General features: G+C 35.8%; 1 protein-coding gene across 13 annotated transcripts; it reads left to right on the forward strand.

Moving 5' to 3' along the window:
- The first annotated feature begins 7,832 nt into the window (after positions 1-7,832).
- LOC112783996 (uncharacterized) lies at positions 7,833-17,242 on the forward strand. Of its 13 annotated transcripts, none has more exons than XR_011879271.1 (11): positions 7,833-10,268; positions 10,380-10,465; positions 10,619-10,763; positions 11,097-11,244; positions 11,381-11,929; positions 12,094-12,152; positions 12,327-12,402; positions 12,547-12,668; positions 13,843-13,902; positions 14,852-14,992; positions 15,745-16,390. XR_011879271.1 is itself a non-coding variant. In XM_072231586.1 (9 exons), exons 2-8 carry the CDS (start codon positions 10,203-10,205, stop codon positions 12,372-12,374), a joined length of 1,101 nt encoding a protein of 366 aa, XP_072087687.1. In that variant the 5' UTR covers positions 7,857-8,412; positions 9,402-10,202; the 3' UTR covers positions 12,375-12,402; positions 13,843-14,010. The 13 variants fall into 13 exon arrangements, 2 of the variants coding, with proteins under 2 accessions (XP_072087687.1, XP_072087688.1); XR_011879273.1 differs by lacking the exon at positions 14,852-14,992 and adding an exon at positions 15,501-15,604 and having other exon boundaries at positions 15,738-15,909; XR_011879272.1 differs by lacking the exon at positions 14,852-14,992 and adding an exon at positions 15,501-15,604 and having other exon boundaries at positions 15,745-15,909.
- Positions 17,243-19,805: the final 2,563 nt, after the last annotated feature.

Below are 19,805 nucleotides of genomic sequence, written 5' to 3' on the forward strand. Positions count from 1 at the left end.
TGTAGTTGGAAAAGTGTTAATGGGGATTGATTATAATGTGATATGTTGATGTTAAGGTTGAGGATGATGAATGGTAAAGGAAGATGTGGTAAGCTTGGTGTAATGTTCAATAAAATGTTGATTTTGATGAGAAAGTGAGTTTGGAATGGTTTGGTATAGTTTTGGTTGTGTTTTATGAGAAGTTGTGGAAATTGTGAAGTTGGATAAAAGTTGGTTTTTGGTAAACTTTGTCTGATCATAACTTTTGACTCGGTTTTCAAAATCGGATGAAACTTTTCTAGAATTAAAGATCTTTGAAAATCCTTGTAATCGACATAAAGTTTGTGAAATTTGGAATTTTGTAGAGGAAGTTATGATCATTCAAAGATGGTGTTGAAAATCTGAAATTCTGCAAAGTTGCAGAATTTCAGGATTTCTTATGTGTGCGCACGCAAAGCCTTGTGCGCATGCACAACCCTGCGAAAATCTTATTCTGTGCGGACGCATAGACCTGTGCGTACACACAGGCAGGAAAGGGCTCTCTGCTTGCAGCGTTACCACAGCTTGTGTGTGCGCACATCAATAAAGAACTACGACCTGTGCGTACGCACAGTCCTGTGCGCACCCACAAATCGGGAAGGGTCATCTATTGGGGCGCCAGCACACCCTGTGCGAGTGAACAGACTTTAAAAATTTTAGTACCTGTGCGTGCGCACACTTTCAAAATCTTCCTGGGCGTGCGCACGCACATCCCTGTGCGTACGCACACGCCCTGTTTCACAAATTTAAACTTTGTTTTCAACTATTTCACCTTCCCAACCAGGTTGTAAGTTTCTATAACACCATTTTAAGGATTTTGGGCTTAATTTTGAGTATGAGGGATATGAGGTATAGCTAAAGGGTTTTAGTTGACGATTATTATGAAAAATTAGAAAACGAAGGCTTAGGTTTCTGGTGTGCTGAGAATGGGTTGGGTGAAGCGTAAAGAAGCAATTGTATATGAGATAAGAACTGAGGAACTATGAGTTCGGAATGGAAATCATGAATTGATAATGGTTGTGATGAGTCGAGGACTCAAAAGAAATGATGATCTGGATTGTTGTTGAGAGTGTGCGGAGCCTATATCTCCAGCATGGCAGATGTTTCTATCACATGACTTGTTGAATGTTGAGAGTGTGCGGGGCCTATATCTCCGGCGTAGCAGATTGTTCTGTTGCATGATTTTTGTTGTGGTTGGTTCCTTCTCTGCTGCATGAAGTGTGCGGGGCCTATATCCCTGGCGTAGTAGACTCCCTACTACATGAGTGTGCAGGGCACTATATCCTTGGCGTGGCAGAAAAGGCTACATCTGGGAGGATGTGTCGGGTTGGCATTTACGGACCGACAAGTGATATCACGAGCCAATAGGATAGACATTCATCATATGCGTCTCTTATGTGCTTATTTGCTTTGATTACTTGAGTTTTCCTAAATGTATAATATGCTTACTTGCTTCTTGAATTACTTGTTATATATTTGAATATTACCTACGTTTTACTTGCTTGTATTATCTGTGTTTGTATGGACTTTGAGGGGGTTAGGTAGGCGGTGGGGATGGGATCTCACTGAGGGTTGGATGGTGAAGGCTGTGGGACAGTGGTGAATAGTTTAGTTAGTAATCCCCTAAGTTAGATTTCCCTTTATATGCTATTAAGGTTTTAAGTCATGATAAGACTTATGTATATATGCGTTATGGTTTTAGTATGCTTTAAGATGAAATATTGTGATGGATATGGAGCTTAGGATTGTCTTTGGCGTCCTGGGGTCTTATATCCTACATTACTGGCCACTGTTATCATACTGAGAACCTCCGGTTCTCATACCATATTTCTGTTGTATTTTTCAAATGCAGGTCGTAATCCACCTCGGTGAGTTGCTCTGATGGTGACAGAAGCGGAGGATCATGATACCTTTTAGAGTTTTTTTGGTTTATTTTGTTTATATATATATCTCTCACTTTTGTATTTTGTTTTGCCTAGAGGCATGTATTGAGGGAACAAAATATGTACAAGCTGTTTTTATTGTCTGGTTATGTATGTCTGTATATGGCTAGCCGGCTTCAACTCCGCGAGCCGTGGCTAGATCCCTATGATATTATACTATTATATTTTGATATATCTCCTCTATTTCTTGTGCTCTAAGTTAGAAAATTCGTTAGTACGTTTTGCGCTTTGTAAATCCTATTTTTTAGCTATATCCTTCATCGGGCTTCTAGATTATACTATTCCTTCTATATATATTATGTATGAGCTTAGAACTGTAGTAATCTCTGACTAACCTTTGCTTTACGATGCGAGGTAAAGTTTAGGCTAATTAGGGTGTTACAGGCAACGGCGCCATAAATTTGAAAAAGAGCATTTTCGTATGGTTAGAAATTTCATTCAAAATAAATCCGTTGATAGTATAGTTCCCAACCAACTAATAATACTCAATTCAAATTTAAAAAGGTATTTTGGTTGTCACATGTACAAACCCCAATGAAAATTAACCGAAGTATTTAAACATCGGGTCATCTCACAAGAAATTGCAATGAAGTGATCAATTATTGGCTATGAAGATGCAACGGGTTTGATTTGTAGATAACAAGAAAAGTAAATAACAAGAAATGTAAATAACAGGAATTAATAAAAGAAAGGAAGAACTCTTGGCTAGACATAGGTAATTGAGATCACCATCCTTGTCTACAAACCAAATATTGACAATTATGAGGGACCAGATGTAACAAGAAATTAAAAGGGACAACTAAATCAAAACAAGAATTAAAAATTGGATCTAAGAGAATTAAACCTAAACTACCCTAAATTCTAGAGAGAAAGGAGAGCTTCTCTCTCTAGAACTCTACCCTAAAACATGGTGAAAAACTAAACTATGACTCCTTGGTTCATCTTCCTTCAATCCTTGGGTTCAATAGCATTAGAAATGAGTTGGATTGGGCCCAAAATGCTTCAGAAATCATTGGCCACGAGTTGCTTAAAATGGCCCATGCTGATCCTGTGACGTGCACACATGGGTGACACGTGCGTGTCACCTAACTGCAAGGAAACTATGGCAAAATGCATATCATTTCGAAGCCCCAGATGTTAGATTTCCAACGCAATTGGAACCGCTTCATTTGGACCTTTGTAGATCAAGTTATGATCATTTTAGTACGAAGATGCTTGATTGACAGCTTAGGAATTCCTTCATTTCTTCATGAGTCCTCCAACTTTGCATGCTTTTTCTTCATTCCTTTAATTCAATCTTTGCCTCCTAAACCTGAAATTACTTAACAAACATATCAAGGTATCGAATGGAATTAAAGTGAATTAAATTTAGCTATTTTAAGGCCTAAAAAACATGTTTTCACACTTAAGCACAAATTTAAGGAGAATTACAAAACCATGATATTTTGTTGAATAAATGTGAGAAAAGTTGATAAAATTCTCTAAATTAAGCCCAAGATAAACCACAAAATTGGGGTTTATCAAGAATCAAACCTTGTTCCTTGATGTACTCTTTTTTCTGACTTCACGATTTTTCCTAACAATGATTTTTCTTGAAGGGGTTTTAACGAGGCATCATAGCAAGGGCTAGGAGTCACAATAGAAAAAGCTCTTAGTAGCAAAATAGCATTTGTAAATTGTTCCTTCATTCATGATAATTCATCATTTATTCTATTGATTACCCTACTAACACTCACTAATTTAAGCTCGAAAAAATGCAAAAATCATTGCCCGACCTAAAATGGTCGGCAAGATAAAGTGCCGAAGTCCAAGTTAGTGTAAGAAGTTATACACGCAGATCGTGGCCAAAACTTGAAAAATCACTTGTACGAAACAAGTTGACAAGAGAAGTGGTCCCAAAATGAATTGCTAAAGTTATCTGACCTTACAAAAATTCACTCGGCAGGAGTTAAGGAAACTATTCACATATTTGAAGATAAATGTTAGCAAAACACTTATAAAAAAGTGTAGTAGAAGCCACGATGTTTCAAAAAGCCCTCGAAGGGGCAGAATCCATCAACAAAGAGTGTTTAACAAAATGTTCAAACTAAACTATTACAAAAGTAAAGTATTCACAAGACCCACAAACTAGGCCATCAAATATCAAGAAGTCAAAGAACAAAGAAGAGGGATCCTGTTCAACAGAGGTCATGTTGGAAGTTTCTTCAGGCTAAGCTAAGAAGGTAAGGAGAGTCTCTTCAAGTCGGATCGGAGAGAATGAGGGTTCTTCGTCCATCCGAGTTGGAAAGCTTTGAGAAGCTCCCTCAACCCAGGCATTCGATGTCTTGGGATTTTTAGAAAGGATGTAATCTTCAGGGGGAGGAAGATTTTTCCATCAACCACAATCATGTCGGGACTCAGGATCAATAAGAGAGAGATCCACCTCGAGAGCAACAACTCGAAACTAAGCTTTCAAGTTCTCGGTCATTTCTCCATACCTTAGGCAATCGACTTCTCCAAATTAGCATATCCCTCCTTCAGCTTGGCGACCTCATCCATCAAATCCAGTTTCTCCCTAAAAACTCGAGTGTAACTCTTATCAGCCTTCTTCTTTAAACCTTTCACCATGACATTTAAAGCTTCAGCATACTTTACCCTCTCTCTAAGTTTTGAAAGGTCGAAAATGAAAGTTTCCTTTTCCTTTTCCAACTCCTACTTAGACTCCTGTAGAGATGCCACCTCAGCCTATAAGTCCGTCAAAGTTTCCTGAGTGGCACCAAGAGGAGTCTCTTCAAGTTGTCTCAGCAAAGCAGAACAAAATCTGGCCGTCCTAATCCCACTTCAGGCTAAAACCTAAATGTGATTTTTTATAGAAACATCGTCCATACTAATAAAACTATGGGGAAGGACGTGTATCTCACAAAAAATCACAATATTAAAACCTTGTTCATACACACTTCCAGACTCAAAAGTCTTACATTTTTTTATTTTGGCCCGGGAAAAAGAGGAACGAGAGGAATTGTCTGAATATCGGATCCACCAGGAGGAGTAAAAGGAGGAGGAGTAGGATCAGGAAGAATCTTAACTAATTGAGAGGGACCCAAATCCTACTTGGAGGAAGAGAGGTCACCTAACCTTTCAACCTCTTTCAATTGAATGACTCGGGCAACATTCTTTTTGGCTTGACAAAGGCTCTTCAAGGCATTCAACCCACTAGTCATCTTTGCTGCAAAATCAAACATCAAAGTCGGATTACATATGCATAATAAATACCAACAAAAAGGTATCTACAAAATGCAAAGAAAGTACTACATAGCTCAGACGTAGCTTGGCTTTCCTACCAGGAATTTCTTGGTATCAAGGTTAGGAGCTCGGCCCTAACACTCTTGGGACAGGATAACTACACACTTTTCTACCTCATATAAATCCTCAAGGTTGTATTTTATAATTGTGGGGAACTCCTCCCAATATAAACTAAAAAGGACTTCATCTCTCTCATTTAGAAAGAAAGGAGGAATACTCTCAACTGATTGGATCTTGAAAAAATATTTTTTGAAATCATGAAATGAATCGTCAAAAATGAAAAAGACCTTCCTTCCTTGAACAGCCCGGAAAGAAATCCAGCTCTATTTTTCGGAACTAAATGGTTTAGTGAGTTGAAACACAAAAAAGAAAACTTTTGAGGATAAGGGTACGTCGAGTTCTCCACTTATTAGCTAATAAATTTTTAGAAAACCCTAAGAATTATGATGGAGTTGAGAAGGGGCAACTTTACAGAGATGGAGAATTTTAGCTTCAAAATCAGAAAAAGGGAGACTCGCCGCCTGCCTAGTAAAACAGTATTCATACATGTAAATAAAATAACGTTCCGACTTGTCAAGTCGGGAAAAATAAATTCTATCCTTGAGATCAGCAACCACAATCTCGTATTTATTCTCATCCCCCCGATCTCTACACAACCTATATTGTCTAGGAAAAATTTCGGCATACTCATTATTAATTATAGGGACAACAGAAAGTACAGTAATATCTACCTAGTCTTGGTCGGATGGAACTTTAGAAGACATGTTGAGTAGTACTGAACGAGACATAAAGCTATACCTACAACACAGCAAAAGAAAATCATCACAATAAGTTGGAAAGCCGAGTACAAAAACACAAATATTCAGACAAGTCCGCAAGAGGTCGGATCGTCTTCAACAATATAAAAGAACTTCATAGTTCTTAAAACCTCTTGTGAGCCTAGCAATCAAACCACATTACTAGAACTTGAAATGGCGCCATTTTCAGAGGGAAAAACGACACCATTTGGGGGCATAGAGCAAAGGCCCCACATTTAATACGTAAAGGAATACTTTTCAAAGAAAAGAATGCAGAAGTCCAGAACAACCACGAAAATACAATTTCAAAAGAATATCAATAACCATCAATAGGAAACCATTTTTCACACAAACATCAAGAACGATTGTATCCAGAAGCACATTATCCATCAAAGAATAGGGGTGCGGAAAATAAAACAAGAAATGCAAGACCAACCTTGATTGAATGCGAAATGAAGGAGTGCACGTAGCAGTAAACACACGAATGTTCCAAACCTCTCAAGAAAGTACAAGCGAAGATTCAAAGTAGAAATTCAAGATGAAGAAATCTCGAAAGCAAAAAAGGGTTTCAACGAAGAAAATGAAAAGCTTTAAGAGAGAATGAAATGAAAACGTTTTAGAAGAAGCAAAAAGAAGAAAGAAAAAAGGGGTTGAATATTTATAAGACTCTAGGGGCAGAATGGTAAATTCACTCCCCCTGACATGCACGATTACCAAAATAATTGTACAGAACGTACGAATGATCATGAAAAGACATAACACTTCAAATTTGCAAACATGTCGAGTACCCGACTAACTCCTTGAAAGGTGGTTTACTCGACGTGCTAAACCGACACCACAATAAACTAAGCCCAACCTGTAAATGCTTGAATCCAATCTCATGAAGTTCGGTCTCAAGCAGGGGCACTGTTCATACCCTGGCACAAAACAAAGCCAGGCCCAAAATAAGTAAAGCCCAATCAAAAGACATCAACTGGATTAACACCTATCTAATCTCATAGAGGTCGGGTGCAACGATGTTATACAAACCCTACTTACCTGAATCAATAACTAACTCCTACAATCTCTACTACTCATTTAGAAAGGAGATCTCAACAACTTCCCTAACAAAAGGGAACCGTTATCCACCATTAAAGGTGGAGCTACTCTAAAACGTGGTTATCGACTCTACATCCACCACTATAAATACACAGACACCCCAAGTATACTTCGAATCCGATCTACAAAAATCTGCCTAAAACCCTTGTTAACTTAAGTATCGGAGTCCCTTGTAGGTACCATCCTCCATCTCTTCACGAGGAACTCGAACGGCAACATATTGACATCAGTAAACATCGAACACTACCCCAAAAGAGTTTAGACCTCACGTTCAGCCCAAAAACAACTCGGTTTCAAGTAACTCTCGGAACAAACACTAATAGAAGACACAATTTATTTTTTATTTTTTTAATTATTTTTATTAATTTTTTATAATTATATTTTTTCCGAAACTTTTAAATAAAAAGTTAAAAATAAATTAAACTTTTATAATTTATTTTAATTTATCACTAAATAAAATACAAAAATTTAATTTCTGTGTATCTCATCTAGCTATTTGTTCTCAAGCATAGTTATCAAATTCGGCTCGACTCGGTCGGTTCGACCAAAAATCTGGTCACCCAATCATCTGGCCGGGCCAAGCTATTTGTCGAACCGTTTAAGTAATGAACTTGGTGAAAACTGGTTCGACTCGGCCGTCATGAAAATTGGTGACCGGGACCGATTCATATAACCCGGACCCTTTTTTTTTAAAGGAAAACGGTGCCGTTCTCTTCATCACTTACTCCCCTGCGCTGTGGTGCCCAAACCTAGAACCAACATCCATCTCACCTCTCTCTTCTCTAGCCACTCTCTCCCAGTCTCCCTCAAGCTCGTCGCTGGCTCCTCAAGCTCGCGTCGCTCCCTCAAGCTCGCGTCGCTCCCTTAAGCTCGTTGCTGCCTCAAACTCGCGTCGCCGCCTCAAGCTCGTCGCAAGCTCTGTCGTGCTAAGTTCATCTTCCTGCTTCGGCCATCAACGCTTCCTCCGCCGTGAGTCTGGGTTTAGGGTTTCAGCTTCGGCCCAGAACTTTCATCAACGCTTGCTTCGTCTCTCTGAACTCTGAAGCAAAGTTCAAAATCACCCAACCAAACCCTAGGTTCTCCCTGCAATGGTTCTGCCGTAGTGCTGTCGCCGTCCATGCTGTCGGCGCCTACGCTTCCTCTCTTGTAGCTCGGCGTCCTCCTTCCCCCTGTCCCCGTCCTCCCGGGCTTCTCTGTTCGAGGCTTGGAGCAGCTTGCCGCCGTGTCGCCGGTCGCCGTCGTTTCGCTGGTCGTCGTCCGTGTCTCCGTTGAAGGTTAGTAGTACTGCTTTCACTTCTTGGGTTCTTCTCTTCCTTTTATGCTCTGTTTGCTGATTTTTGAATGTGAAATTGTGAATGATTAATGAAAATCAAATAATTGATTTTGTGCCTCTTTTTTTAATTCCTAAAATTTTTGTTGAAATTTTCTTGCTGCTGCTAAAAATGGATTAGGGATTAGGGATTAGTTGTTGCTATTTTGTAATTAGGGATTATGCTATGTTAGCTTTATTGATTTCAGGTTTAGTGTGATTAGGGATTACTTGTTGCTGTTTTGTAATTAGGGATTATGCTCTGTTAGCTTTATTGATTTCAGGTTTAGTGTGATTAGGGATTACTTGTTGCTGTTTTGTAATGTTTGTTGCTGAATGCTAAAATGGAAATCGAATTAAATGCTGTTTGTTGCTTCCATATATTTTCTTTGATAGTATTTTTCCGATTATAAATTCTGGTTTTGAGTCAAAACTTTGTATTTGTTTTGTCTGTAGTTTGATTTGAGATCATTAGATCTGATCCGATCCTATTAAGTTCAAACTATGCGTTTGGATTTTTGGTGTAGAATTGTTGGTTACCTCTTTGAAGTGTGTATTTCTTGTAATTGGATCTGTTTTGAACTGGATTGTGATTTTATGCTGCATTAGGTGTTGATAGTTCATCTTGGGTGTAGTTTTGGGATCATTTACTTGTTAATTCTTGGACATTCAGTTTAGTAAGGATCTTCTTGTACAAATTTGTTATCTTTCTTTAGGTTCCTTATAGATTTATTGGTAATAAATTTATATAAATGCTGGATCATTTTGAACATGTCTGTTGGCATAATTTCACTTTGTAGTATATATCATTATGTCTTAAATGGTCTCTGAAGTCTTATCTTTGAACGAGGTGTTTTTGTACTCTTTATTTTTAATTAGGCCATTTTCAAGATGGAGTATTAATTTTTTTTTTCTTTTCATATATAACATTATTAGCTGTTTTTATCTGTCTAGGTGGCCACAAGTCCACAACTGAAGGAATATATAGGTTATGTAATATTTCTACAGAGATTCAGGCATAAATATGATCAAAACTTCTGTTGGAATATATTTCATTTATTTGTCTATAGAGATTCAGGCATAAATATGAACAAAATTAATATTTGATTATTATTATTATTATTATTATTATTATTATTATTATTATGTTTGTAAAGACTTACATTTTAAATTTTAATACATAATTTTAATTTTATTTATATAATTTTATATATATTTTTTTAATTATGGCCGGGTCAACCGGGTGAATCAGTGACCACTAGTTGAACAAATGACCCGGTGACCCAGTCATATGACCGGGTTGATTGCCGGTTCGGTTCTGATAACTATGTTTTCAAGTGTCATACCTTTTTGAGAACCGATCGCAGCCCTAGGGCACGCAGCGCACAAGGCAGCCACGCACCCTCAGTCCCCTCACCCTAACGTACGGCGCCACCTTTCCCTCTCAGCCCTCTCTCTGTCTCTCACCAGCCACCGTCACCACTCACCAGTCTCAGAGTCACCTTGGTCCGCGCCAAAGCTCCTCTGTTCGACTGCTTCTCTCACCTTCACGGCCACGGTGCTGCACTGCTTCTCGGTGACGACGACCCTCAGTGACGACGACACCACCAGTGGCTGCAAAGTGCGATGGCGCTTCTCTGCTCTATTTTCCCGGGCTGCTGTCCCCGGTCGTCTTCTTCTTTGCCACCATCAGTCAGCCACTAGAAGCCCCGGCGAAGAGTAACGGGATTTCACTGTTTCCCACGTTTCCCACTCATGGCTGAGCTTACTTCAACTCCATCCACTTCTAACAACGCCAATTTATCTTGTTTCCAACTGACGGTTACTTATGCTGCTTCTCATTCTCATTCCAATTTATTTGTTCCCCTAAGTATTTTTCCTCTTTTCATTTCTTCATAGTTCTGATTCTTCCTGTGTTTTCCGTATGCGAAGGTTTGCTTGTATGAATGGTGGCTGGTTAAAGCTAAACATGGATTCGAAGGAAAGCAGTTAGCCATTGGAGGCATTGCATCAAAAACGTAAGAAACTTAGCTTGATTTTGTATTAGGGTTTTTCGTGACCTTGTTTTACCTCCTTTAATGCATTTTGGTGATTTGTTGAAATTGCTTTGGAGTAATGTCTTCCTTGAAATATGTAATCTGGTAATTGCATAACTTGATTCCGTGAATCAGAGAAGAATTAGTGCGTGTCTTCACCAGTGCTCCCATTGCGAAACGGCATGATCTGTTCTCTCTTGAGACCACAGATGGGGTTTATATTATCATAAGGGGTTTCATTGACAAGCAGCGCACCATTGATAATGGTTTCCCTCATGAGGTTTGTAGCCATTACTCATTGGTGTATTCTCTCTCTACTTCTCTACTTGATTAATTGCGTTTGCAAATTGATTCATTACATGGTGGTTTGGGAACTTCATATGGCATCAATATGTATATTCTGTCTTGGAAGAGATTTATACTTGCATCTACCCATGAATTCCTTCATAATTAAGCAGTTTAGTGCTTAATCTTGTTGACAAACTTTTAAATGATGGGTCAGCAGTAGATTGGATGGAAACTATTAAGTTTTGGTTTGCGAACAAGCATCAAAACAATGTAGAATTTGTATGTCTTCCCAATTTGATTTTTCACCCGTTTTCTATGTTGCTAGGTTTTCAATCATTTCTTATTTGGTTTTCCTCAAAACTGGGAAAGTTTTGCAGCAGATTTGATTAGGGATGAATCAACTATTGGCACTAATTTGGGTAGTGCTGTTCCTAAAAATGTATCATCAATTGATCCTGAGATCTTCTCTGCCGGTAAATATTTGGATGATGTTGAATGATTTGGTTCTATGATTATTTGCATTCACACGTCTTATAGTTTCTTTGATATTTTATCATTTCGTATCTCCAAGATCTTTTGTTATCCAGCTTGATGTTTTAAGTGTTACAGGCACAGCTCAAGAAAAATCTATCCTGTCTTCTTCGAAACCTTTAAAGGAAGCATTTGGAGCTCATGGGAAGCCACATGCTGAGGTTGAATGGCATGATTCTATCGCTACATGTGGGGTTAATGCTTCTCAAGGTAGTGGCAGCATTAGATGTGTTACCAGGTTTCATAACATGAAAGTCTGTCAGCAGAAGCAGCTAGCTTCTGGAATTACTCTCAAACATCCAGAGGAACTGAACAGTCCAGTGACACCAGTTCAGTTGCAATCTCTGGAAAAAGTGACTACAGAAAAAGTAAATACACCGTCGGAGCATCTCGATGAAAGCTCTACATCTAGAGTTTCTAGCACTTTATTTGAAAATAAAGAAGACTGTTCTAGGAGAAACAAAGCTACAAGTGAAAAAAGTCAGATCACGTGTGAAAGAAAAAGGACTAAATCTGCCACTGCAACCAAATATCCACGAAAAAGGGGTTTAAGCCCCTCGATCATTGGTGAGAAAGAGAAGATATCCTCAGTGTCTGCTCTATCAAGTTTCAAAAAGTCCAGATCAGGTAAGTATTCCCTGTTAGTTATTTCCCAGTTCTCATTCATAAAAGCTAAATCTTATTTGGCCTAGAGATACGTAATGCACTAGTGCACTTTTCATGCACTTACTAATATTTCGCTCGATGTTACTGTTAATCTTCTTGAATTTTGTGCTCGAATTATATTGCAGGAAGGTTGCTTCTACCACCCCTAGAGTTTTGGCGTAACCAGATACCAATTTACAATGCAGTATGTGATATCTTTGGTTGATTTTACAGCTTTCAATTAGCTTTTTTTTTTTTTTCCTGACCCCAGTATTTCCTTTACTTTTATTTATGAAATGTATATGTCAGATTTGGTTAGCACAGAAGTTTCGTTACTACCTATTTTCCACTTTTTCATTTTTTTTATGTTACCATCTAGGACCATGAGGTTACAGAAATTCAGGGAGGTGCATCTGTGGTTCAATAGATAAAGGTTCTTCAGCATCATTGAGCCGGTACTTCTTTTGTTGTAAATCAATAATTTCCAGTTGAAGATTCAAATTTCCCTTGTGTAGATGCTTCGTTGTTTACATTTGTCATTTTTCTGATAAATTCATTCCTATTATGCTGCCTGATCAGTGGATGCTCTTGTACTGTAGCTCATGATATTTAGCAAGTGGAGGTCAATCTGTGCTAAAGCTAATACAAAACTAAGATGTTAACTGTTACTAGTTTGAAGAAAATCACAAAATTTCCTAGGAGAATTTGACATATTTTAGAGGTAAGTTGGAATATAATTGAAAATTTTGGGTCTTTGTACTGAAACATTGTTGTAGAACTTCTGTTCATCTAGGTCTGTGGTACAAAACGGATGTAGGATGCTTGAGAGGATTGTTTGATGGTAGTTTGTTTAACCTCATAGAATTAAACAAAATAAACAACAAAAATAAGTGTGGAATCTAAACTTTTTTGAAAACTGAGCATAAAAGGACAAGTATTTCTCTTGGGTGAAAAACCAATGCTGTTTAAACAAGTTTCATCAACAACGCAAAAGACATGGGAAGAGGGATCTAATTGGAGAAATAGACAAGCGGGGATACATTGCAATGCATGGACTCCAGATTTTATTGTTTCTTGTTGAAAATAGTCCATGTTATTTGGAAGAGTCTATGCTTCTTTGCTCTGTGGTACATAAAACCTAATAATAGACAAATAGTATATTTTAGTTTTAGACTTATTGAGTTATAGTTCTTACTTCTCACTCCTTATCAGGTCAACAAAACTCTCAAACAACTTCATCCCTAGCTCAACTGAAATTTATAGAAACTTTAGATGATAGAAATAAGATTTATTACATTTAAATTGGGAGTATGCATTTTATTAGTTCAACTCACTTGTCAAATTAAATACCTTGGCAGTTAACTGATGCTCTCTGTGAAATGCTTTAGATTTGTTATATACAGGCATGCTTTCTTCTTTATTAGTTAAACCTTGCACCTGTCATTATATCGGCAATCGCGACAGAAAATTTCTGTGCTCGCTACAATTATAACACTACACATACTTTCCTAAAAGACAAGCATGCCTATTTTTAATCTTTCAAGACAGGAAAATGCATAATAAGCTGGTTACATCGAGGGAGGCTTTTCGCTCACACCTTGATTATGTGAATGTCAACGTATTTCCTAATTCTGTTGGTTCTAGTGGTTGTATGGTCGTGGTAACAAATTTGGGTGGTAATGTGCATCAGTTGCAATTTGCAAGTTGTTACTTATTGCAATATAATTTAGCTGATTAATCTTCATTGATAAAAAGTTACAGTATTATACTGTTACCATGATAAATATTATTGCAAAACTGCACTCTTGTCTCTCCTGGTAGTGGGTACAAGTGTATAATTATTGCATTTCCATTTTAATATTACATTGATTTGAAATGGTTTCTTAATTTTGCAGGTTCATGATGTGTAAAGAGGCTTTAAGTATGGAGCTGGTATTCTCCGTGAATGTGAATAGGTTAGAGATGTAATGCTTGAATGATACGATGGTTAGGTTATGTAAATTTTGTATATTGATGATTGTCTAGCATGATTTTGCTTAATTAAATGTGTCAATTTAATTAAATCTGGCATGGTTTGTGGCTCGAATAGAATTGACAAAAAAAATGGGGCATTTTCTTTACTTTTTTTGGTCTTGGGGCATTTTTTAAAATCCTAAACCTTTAAGGAAACTTGGACCTTTTCTTAATATGGATAATTTATTGTGAATTGCAAGCTGCTCTCCTCCTTTTCTTAAAAGAAGCAGTAGTAATGGATAGAGTAGGGTAAAGTTTAGATCCAATCCTAATTTTATTTGTGGGATGATTTTTTTTACTAAAACTCAACTTATCCTATCCTTAGGTTTATAAGATGTCAATTCTAATTCTATTCGTCCTCAACTTGCAAGTATTTAACCAATTCTACCTACAGGTTGTTAAAAAAAAAAATGCAATATTCAACAATCTGATGATATCTTTGAGTTGTAATTTGATATTTATATATTATCAAAACTTTGACTTTTATATAAACAAATATATAAAATATCTAATTTAAGATTTTAGCTTGATGATTAAGAACTTTTTATATCAATAAAAGATTTTTGGTTCAACAGTCAACGCACCCTTAGCACATTTTTGAGATAAAAAGTCTTTAACCAATTTAGTCCATGACCCAAATATTCTTGTTTCCCGCCAAGTGGCGCAATGCACAGCATAGCTCAAAGCTTCATTTTTCAAAAATGTCAACCTTTCTGAGTTTCTGTTTTTCTCCTCAAACCCTAATCCCTAATTTCAAAATTGTTTATCATCTTAATGCGTGCATCTCCCACCCTCCTTCTTTCCCTATCCACCCTCACATGACCTGAAATGTTGCCGTTCGAGGAGGATCTGTTTCTGGAACCTTCATCATCTTCTTCTTCCACGAACTAGGTTTTCCCCTTCGAAGATTCCCATGGCACCTTCACCAGCACTGACTACGAGGTGAAGGAGTATAGGGAGCAGTGGATGAAGAACGAAGACATCGCTTATGTTGTAGTGAATTGCATGTGCCATTATGATACCGGGTTTAGGGTAAGCCTTTCTTATTGCATTAATAACATTTATCATAAACTAGTCATCTCAGAATGAGTAACAATTAGATTTATATATTTTCTATTGAAAACAAATTGGCATGATTGATTGCTGAAATTAGTGGAATTTTATGGTAAAATATTAGTTGGTTAGCTCATGTGCCTAGCAAGTAGAATTTGATCAAGTTTAGTACTTGGAAGCATCAATGACGATATGATGGGATTTTTTCATGTTTTTAATTCCTTGTGGCGTGTTGTTTGTCATTGCATTAATGCTGTGTTGTTTTCTTATATTGCTATGTTATTTATTCAAATATGTGTATCTTCTCCTAAGGCATACAAGTGGATGATGCAAAAACCCTGGTTCGGTTTCATTTCTAGCAGATTGCATGGGTAATGATTAATGAACAAAAAGTTTTCAAAGTGGCGTGGGATTTTTGATGATATAATTGATCATGGCTGTGTCCCTAGTGAGTCAATGTTTTGTGTATTAATTTCTGTATATCCAGTGCGCCTGTTCAAGATATTCTGGATGAAGCATTCATCATTTACAGTCATATGATTGAGGTTACCAACCTTGCCTTGGCTTGCATAATTCCCTCTTCGTGTCCTTGTAAGTAAACCAGGGAACTTTTCAAAGCATTACCTAAAACAAGCTAAATTTATCTATTGTAATTTAGTTGCAACTGGACTTGGTGTACATTACTACATAAAGATAGCAATGAAGGCCTAATTTGGCTACATAGTTATCAGGATATCGTAGATAAATAAAGGATATCGATTGAAGAAACAGATGCAATGTGCTGGAATTGAGGAAGGCAGGGACATGCTTTTATCCATATTGAGGGCTTCCATGAGGGAGGGGGATGCGGTCGAAGAAGGAAAAGCTTGGCTCAAATTTCTCCAGTCCAAAAGCAACCCCCCCCCCCCCCCCCCCCAAAAATCACAGGCCACCGTGTATAAGATGGAAGTCTTCTCAAAGGTTGGTATGTTATGCAAGTCTTTGGATTTATTGAGGGAGATGCAGGGACAACTAATAGCAAGACATGATGAAGCACATACTAAAATAACTGAGATACTGGTGCAAATATTGAGAAATAGAACTTGTTGGTACTTGGTAGACATGATGACAGATTTTGTCAATAGTGGTTTGAAGACATTGGCACCATCATATGTACTTTGGTTGAGTTTACATGATAAATGGGAGCTGGAATTGTATCAGTGTCTGGAGAAGTGCCCTAATTCTGCGAATAAAACATGATACTATTGCCATCTCTGTGATGCACATCATCTTAAGTACATGTCTTGTAGAGATTACATAAAAGCAACTGAGACATATAATTTCATGTGCCAGAAAAAGTATGAATTGAAACACCATTAATGGAAAAGCTTGAATATATCTTGAACTTGAGCAGGAAAATTGTTAAAAAAACCAGTAAACCTGATGCTAATCAAAGGGTAGAGGGAAATGTTAAGTAGGTTGCTTTTAGGTGGTTTGCAGATTGATTCTGATGATGAAATGAAGGAATGTATAATCCATTTTGATTTCAATAATAAAACTTACAACCATGAGAGTAATATATATGGCTAGTTTTACGAGTGGCTGCATCCTTCTTGCAAGTTAAGTGATGACAGTCAGGAAATACCAGAGATATTTTGTATTGTTGCAACCTCTTATTTTGGTTCTATGCTGATCAGTTAGTCAAGGAGTCAACCTACAGTTTCTAAACTAGTAGTCCACAGGTGGATATCGCCTAGTGTTCTTGCATAGCGGTATATCTATGGTGGCCATAGAAGTTCAGCGGGAGAACGTTTTGATGAATATAAAGGGAAGTAACACAGGTGTTGACATCATTGTCAAAGGGTTAAAAGCCATGTACATCAGAAGTAAACAGGTCTAGAAATTGGTTGAACCTTATATAAATTATATGTTAGAGAATTTAAAAGATTTTCTTTAGTGCAGGAGATAATGCTTTAAGGAAGGATTCAATGGATACTCAACATAAATTTCAATAGTAAGTCAGATTCTGATGGATGAGGGTAATAATTCAACAACAATGATCATTGCCTTAAGAGCTTGCTGGACAAAATTATCTTTTGATGAGTAAAATTTGTTAATTTCCTCTGAATGTAAAGATAATGCTTGGTTTTGTTAATTTCCTCTGAATGTTTAGCTATTACTTGGCAGTGTAATATTGGCATTGCTGTGTTAATTGAAAGGCTTCATGTCATGATCAGGTTGTCGATGTCATGATCAGGTTGTTGATTTCAGTTTCTCCCTGAATTTCTTCTATTATTTCTCATGAAATTAATATCAGTGTAAACAAACAATTACACAAGTACACTCCACCAATACAGTCACTTGCCAGGTCACTTGTATGTTCTCACATACACTATACACACTACTATGTTCTATAGCTTTGTTCTTTCTATTTTTATCTTTTAGGGTTAGACTGTTGAGCTAATTGTGCCTTATGCCACAGTTTGTAGCAAGAATTTATTCGGTTTCTGCCTTTTTCAGTCCAATATTTGCAAACATTTTATTGTCTTTTGATCAGAATCTCTTTACTTTTATTGTCTGTTATTGTATTTCACATGGGGGGCTCTTCGATCATAAATCATGGTCATGGAATATTTGTAATGCGACGTATTTGGGGGTGTCTGGCATAGTGGCTTTTTCAAGTTAGGGGTATATATTCGCATTATCGTAATTCCTTGAATACTTTCTGATCCTTGTGTTTCTATTTTGCATCGACCTTTCTTTTTACGTTTGTTGCTGAAATTTATATATTCTGCATCAGAAGTTTTAGTTGTATGGAATGGAACTATGGATCACTACTATTGACAAAAGGTTAATGTACTTGTGTTAATATACTTTATTGGATTTATGTCTGAGGTTTTTTCTTTTTATAAATAATGTTTCAGGTTAATTAGGCAATTGCGATTGTAAGACCTAAGTTTGTGGTTGGTTAAACAAAAAAAAAAGTATAGGTACACAATGAAAATATTAAACAATGTGAACAATGAATATATCGGATGTTCAATTTAATAGGTATGTAGATGGTTATTCTAATATTAAGATTTAGATGAGTAATTTGGGGATATAGTGTGTTTTACTTGAATTGGACCAATTTTAAGATTCGTTCTTCATGTTGTTTAAGAAAGTCATTGGTTATCTAACAATAGGATAACCCTTAAATTATGTTATTCATACATTTGTATAAAGATTTTTTTTTTATAGATTCATATTTGTAAAAATTGAACGTTGATAAGATTATTATTTAACAATTCATATTTTTGCACTTGTTAAAATTTTTTGTTTTTGTCAAGAAAGATACTGGATAAACAAGTGTTTTATAACTAAGTCTTAATTAAGTTTCTAAAAAGTTTTTTTTTAATAGCAGAAATATCGAAATTTTACAAAAACAAATATAGAAATTTCTTGTACTAAAATTTTTTTAAAAAATACAGAAATTTCTAAATAAAATACAAAGTTTCTAGATAAATAACAAAAGAAGAGATGTGGTCAATGAGTTATAACTCAAATGACAGTCTCTCAATATTTACCTAAGAGGTCGCGGGTTTGAGTCTTCCTATTTTCGGTAAAAAAAAAAAATAAAAACAAAAATAAAAGAAGAGATGTGTTGAGAAAAAAATTGTAGCAGAATTGTCTCAATTTTGTCATGTCGTCAATTCTGTTAATAGTATCCTTTAATAAATTTTGATTTTATCCTTTAATAATATAAATTTTTACGGTACATAGTTATTTAATTATTTTTCAATCACATTTAAGTAAATTGCACTTAATCACAACACTTTTATTTTTAATAAATTTATTTTTTATAATTTTATTCTTAAAAATTTTTACTTATCATGAAATGTTTGTAGAATGACTAGTACATAAACTTGTGAAAAAGAAAAAAACGGGTATGATACATATACAATAAAGTATAAATTGTAGGTTTTGTCTCTAATGTATCAAAATTCTTTAATATTTAATTTTGTTAAACTTTATTTTTAATTTTATCGTTCAATAATATCAATTTTTTTTCGGTAGATAATTATTCAATTATTTTTTTTAATTTTACTTTTAATCACATTATTTTTGTCTGAGTGAATTTATCTTTTATTAAAAGAAAATTAAAAAAATTAAGTAACTATTCGTCGGAAAAAAATTGAAATTATTGAAGAAAAGATTAAAATTTATTAAAAAGTTAAAAATAAAATTAAGCATTAAAAAAGTTCAGTATATTAGAGACAAAAAGATATAATTTATATTTTATTATACATGTACATACTCTTTCTTTTTCTTTTCGAAAATTTATATATTACTCATTCTACAAGTATGAGTAAAAATATTAAATTAGTAATGCAATTCATTCCGTTAAAATTCATTATCATTTTATTTGATTTTTGTAATTCTTTTAAGAGTAATGTATCGATTTTGTTTCCAACATTTTCGTCCTATTTAAGTTCTTAACGTTTCAAAATTATGTCAATTTTGTTCCACCGTCAATTCCGTTAACAGATCACTAACGGCAGGACAAGATTTAGATGATTTGGAAACGTTAGGAACTTAAATAGGACGATTTAAACGTTATGGACAACTTTGAGATCTATCCCAAACGTTAGGGACAAAAACGATACTTTACTCAATGTTTAAAATTACTCTGTTGGTTTCTATAGTTTTACCAAATTTGTAATTAGATTTTTATATTTTTTTAATTGGGTCTTTATATTGCTTTTAATTTTATAATTAGATCCTCTTCATTTTGAAAATGTTAAAATTAACGAAATATTCTTCCAAAAATACG

The sequence above is a fragment of the Arachis hypogaea genome, chromosome 20 (genome assembly GCF_003086295.3).
Source record: "Arachis hypogaea cultivar Tifrunner chromosome 20, arahy.Tifrunner.gnm2.J5K5, whole genome shotgun sequence".
Lineage (NCBI taxonomy): Eukaryota > Viridiplantae > Streptophyta > Magnoliopsida > Fabales > Fabaceae > Arachis > Arachis hypogaea.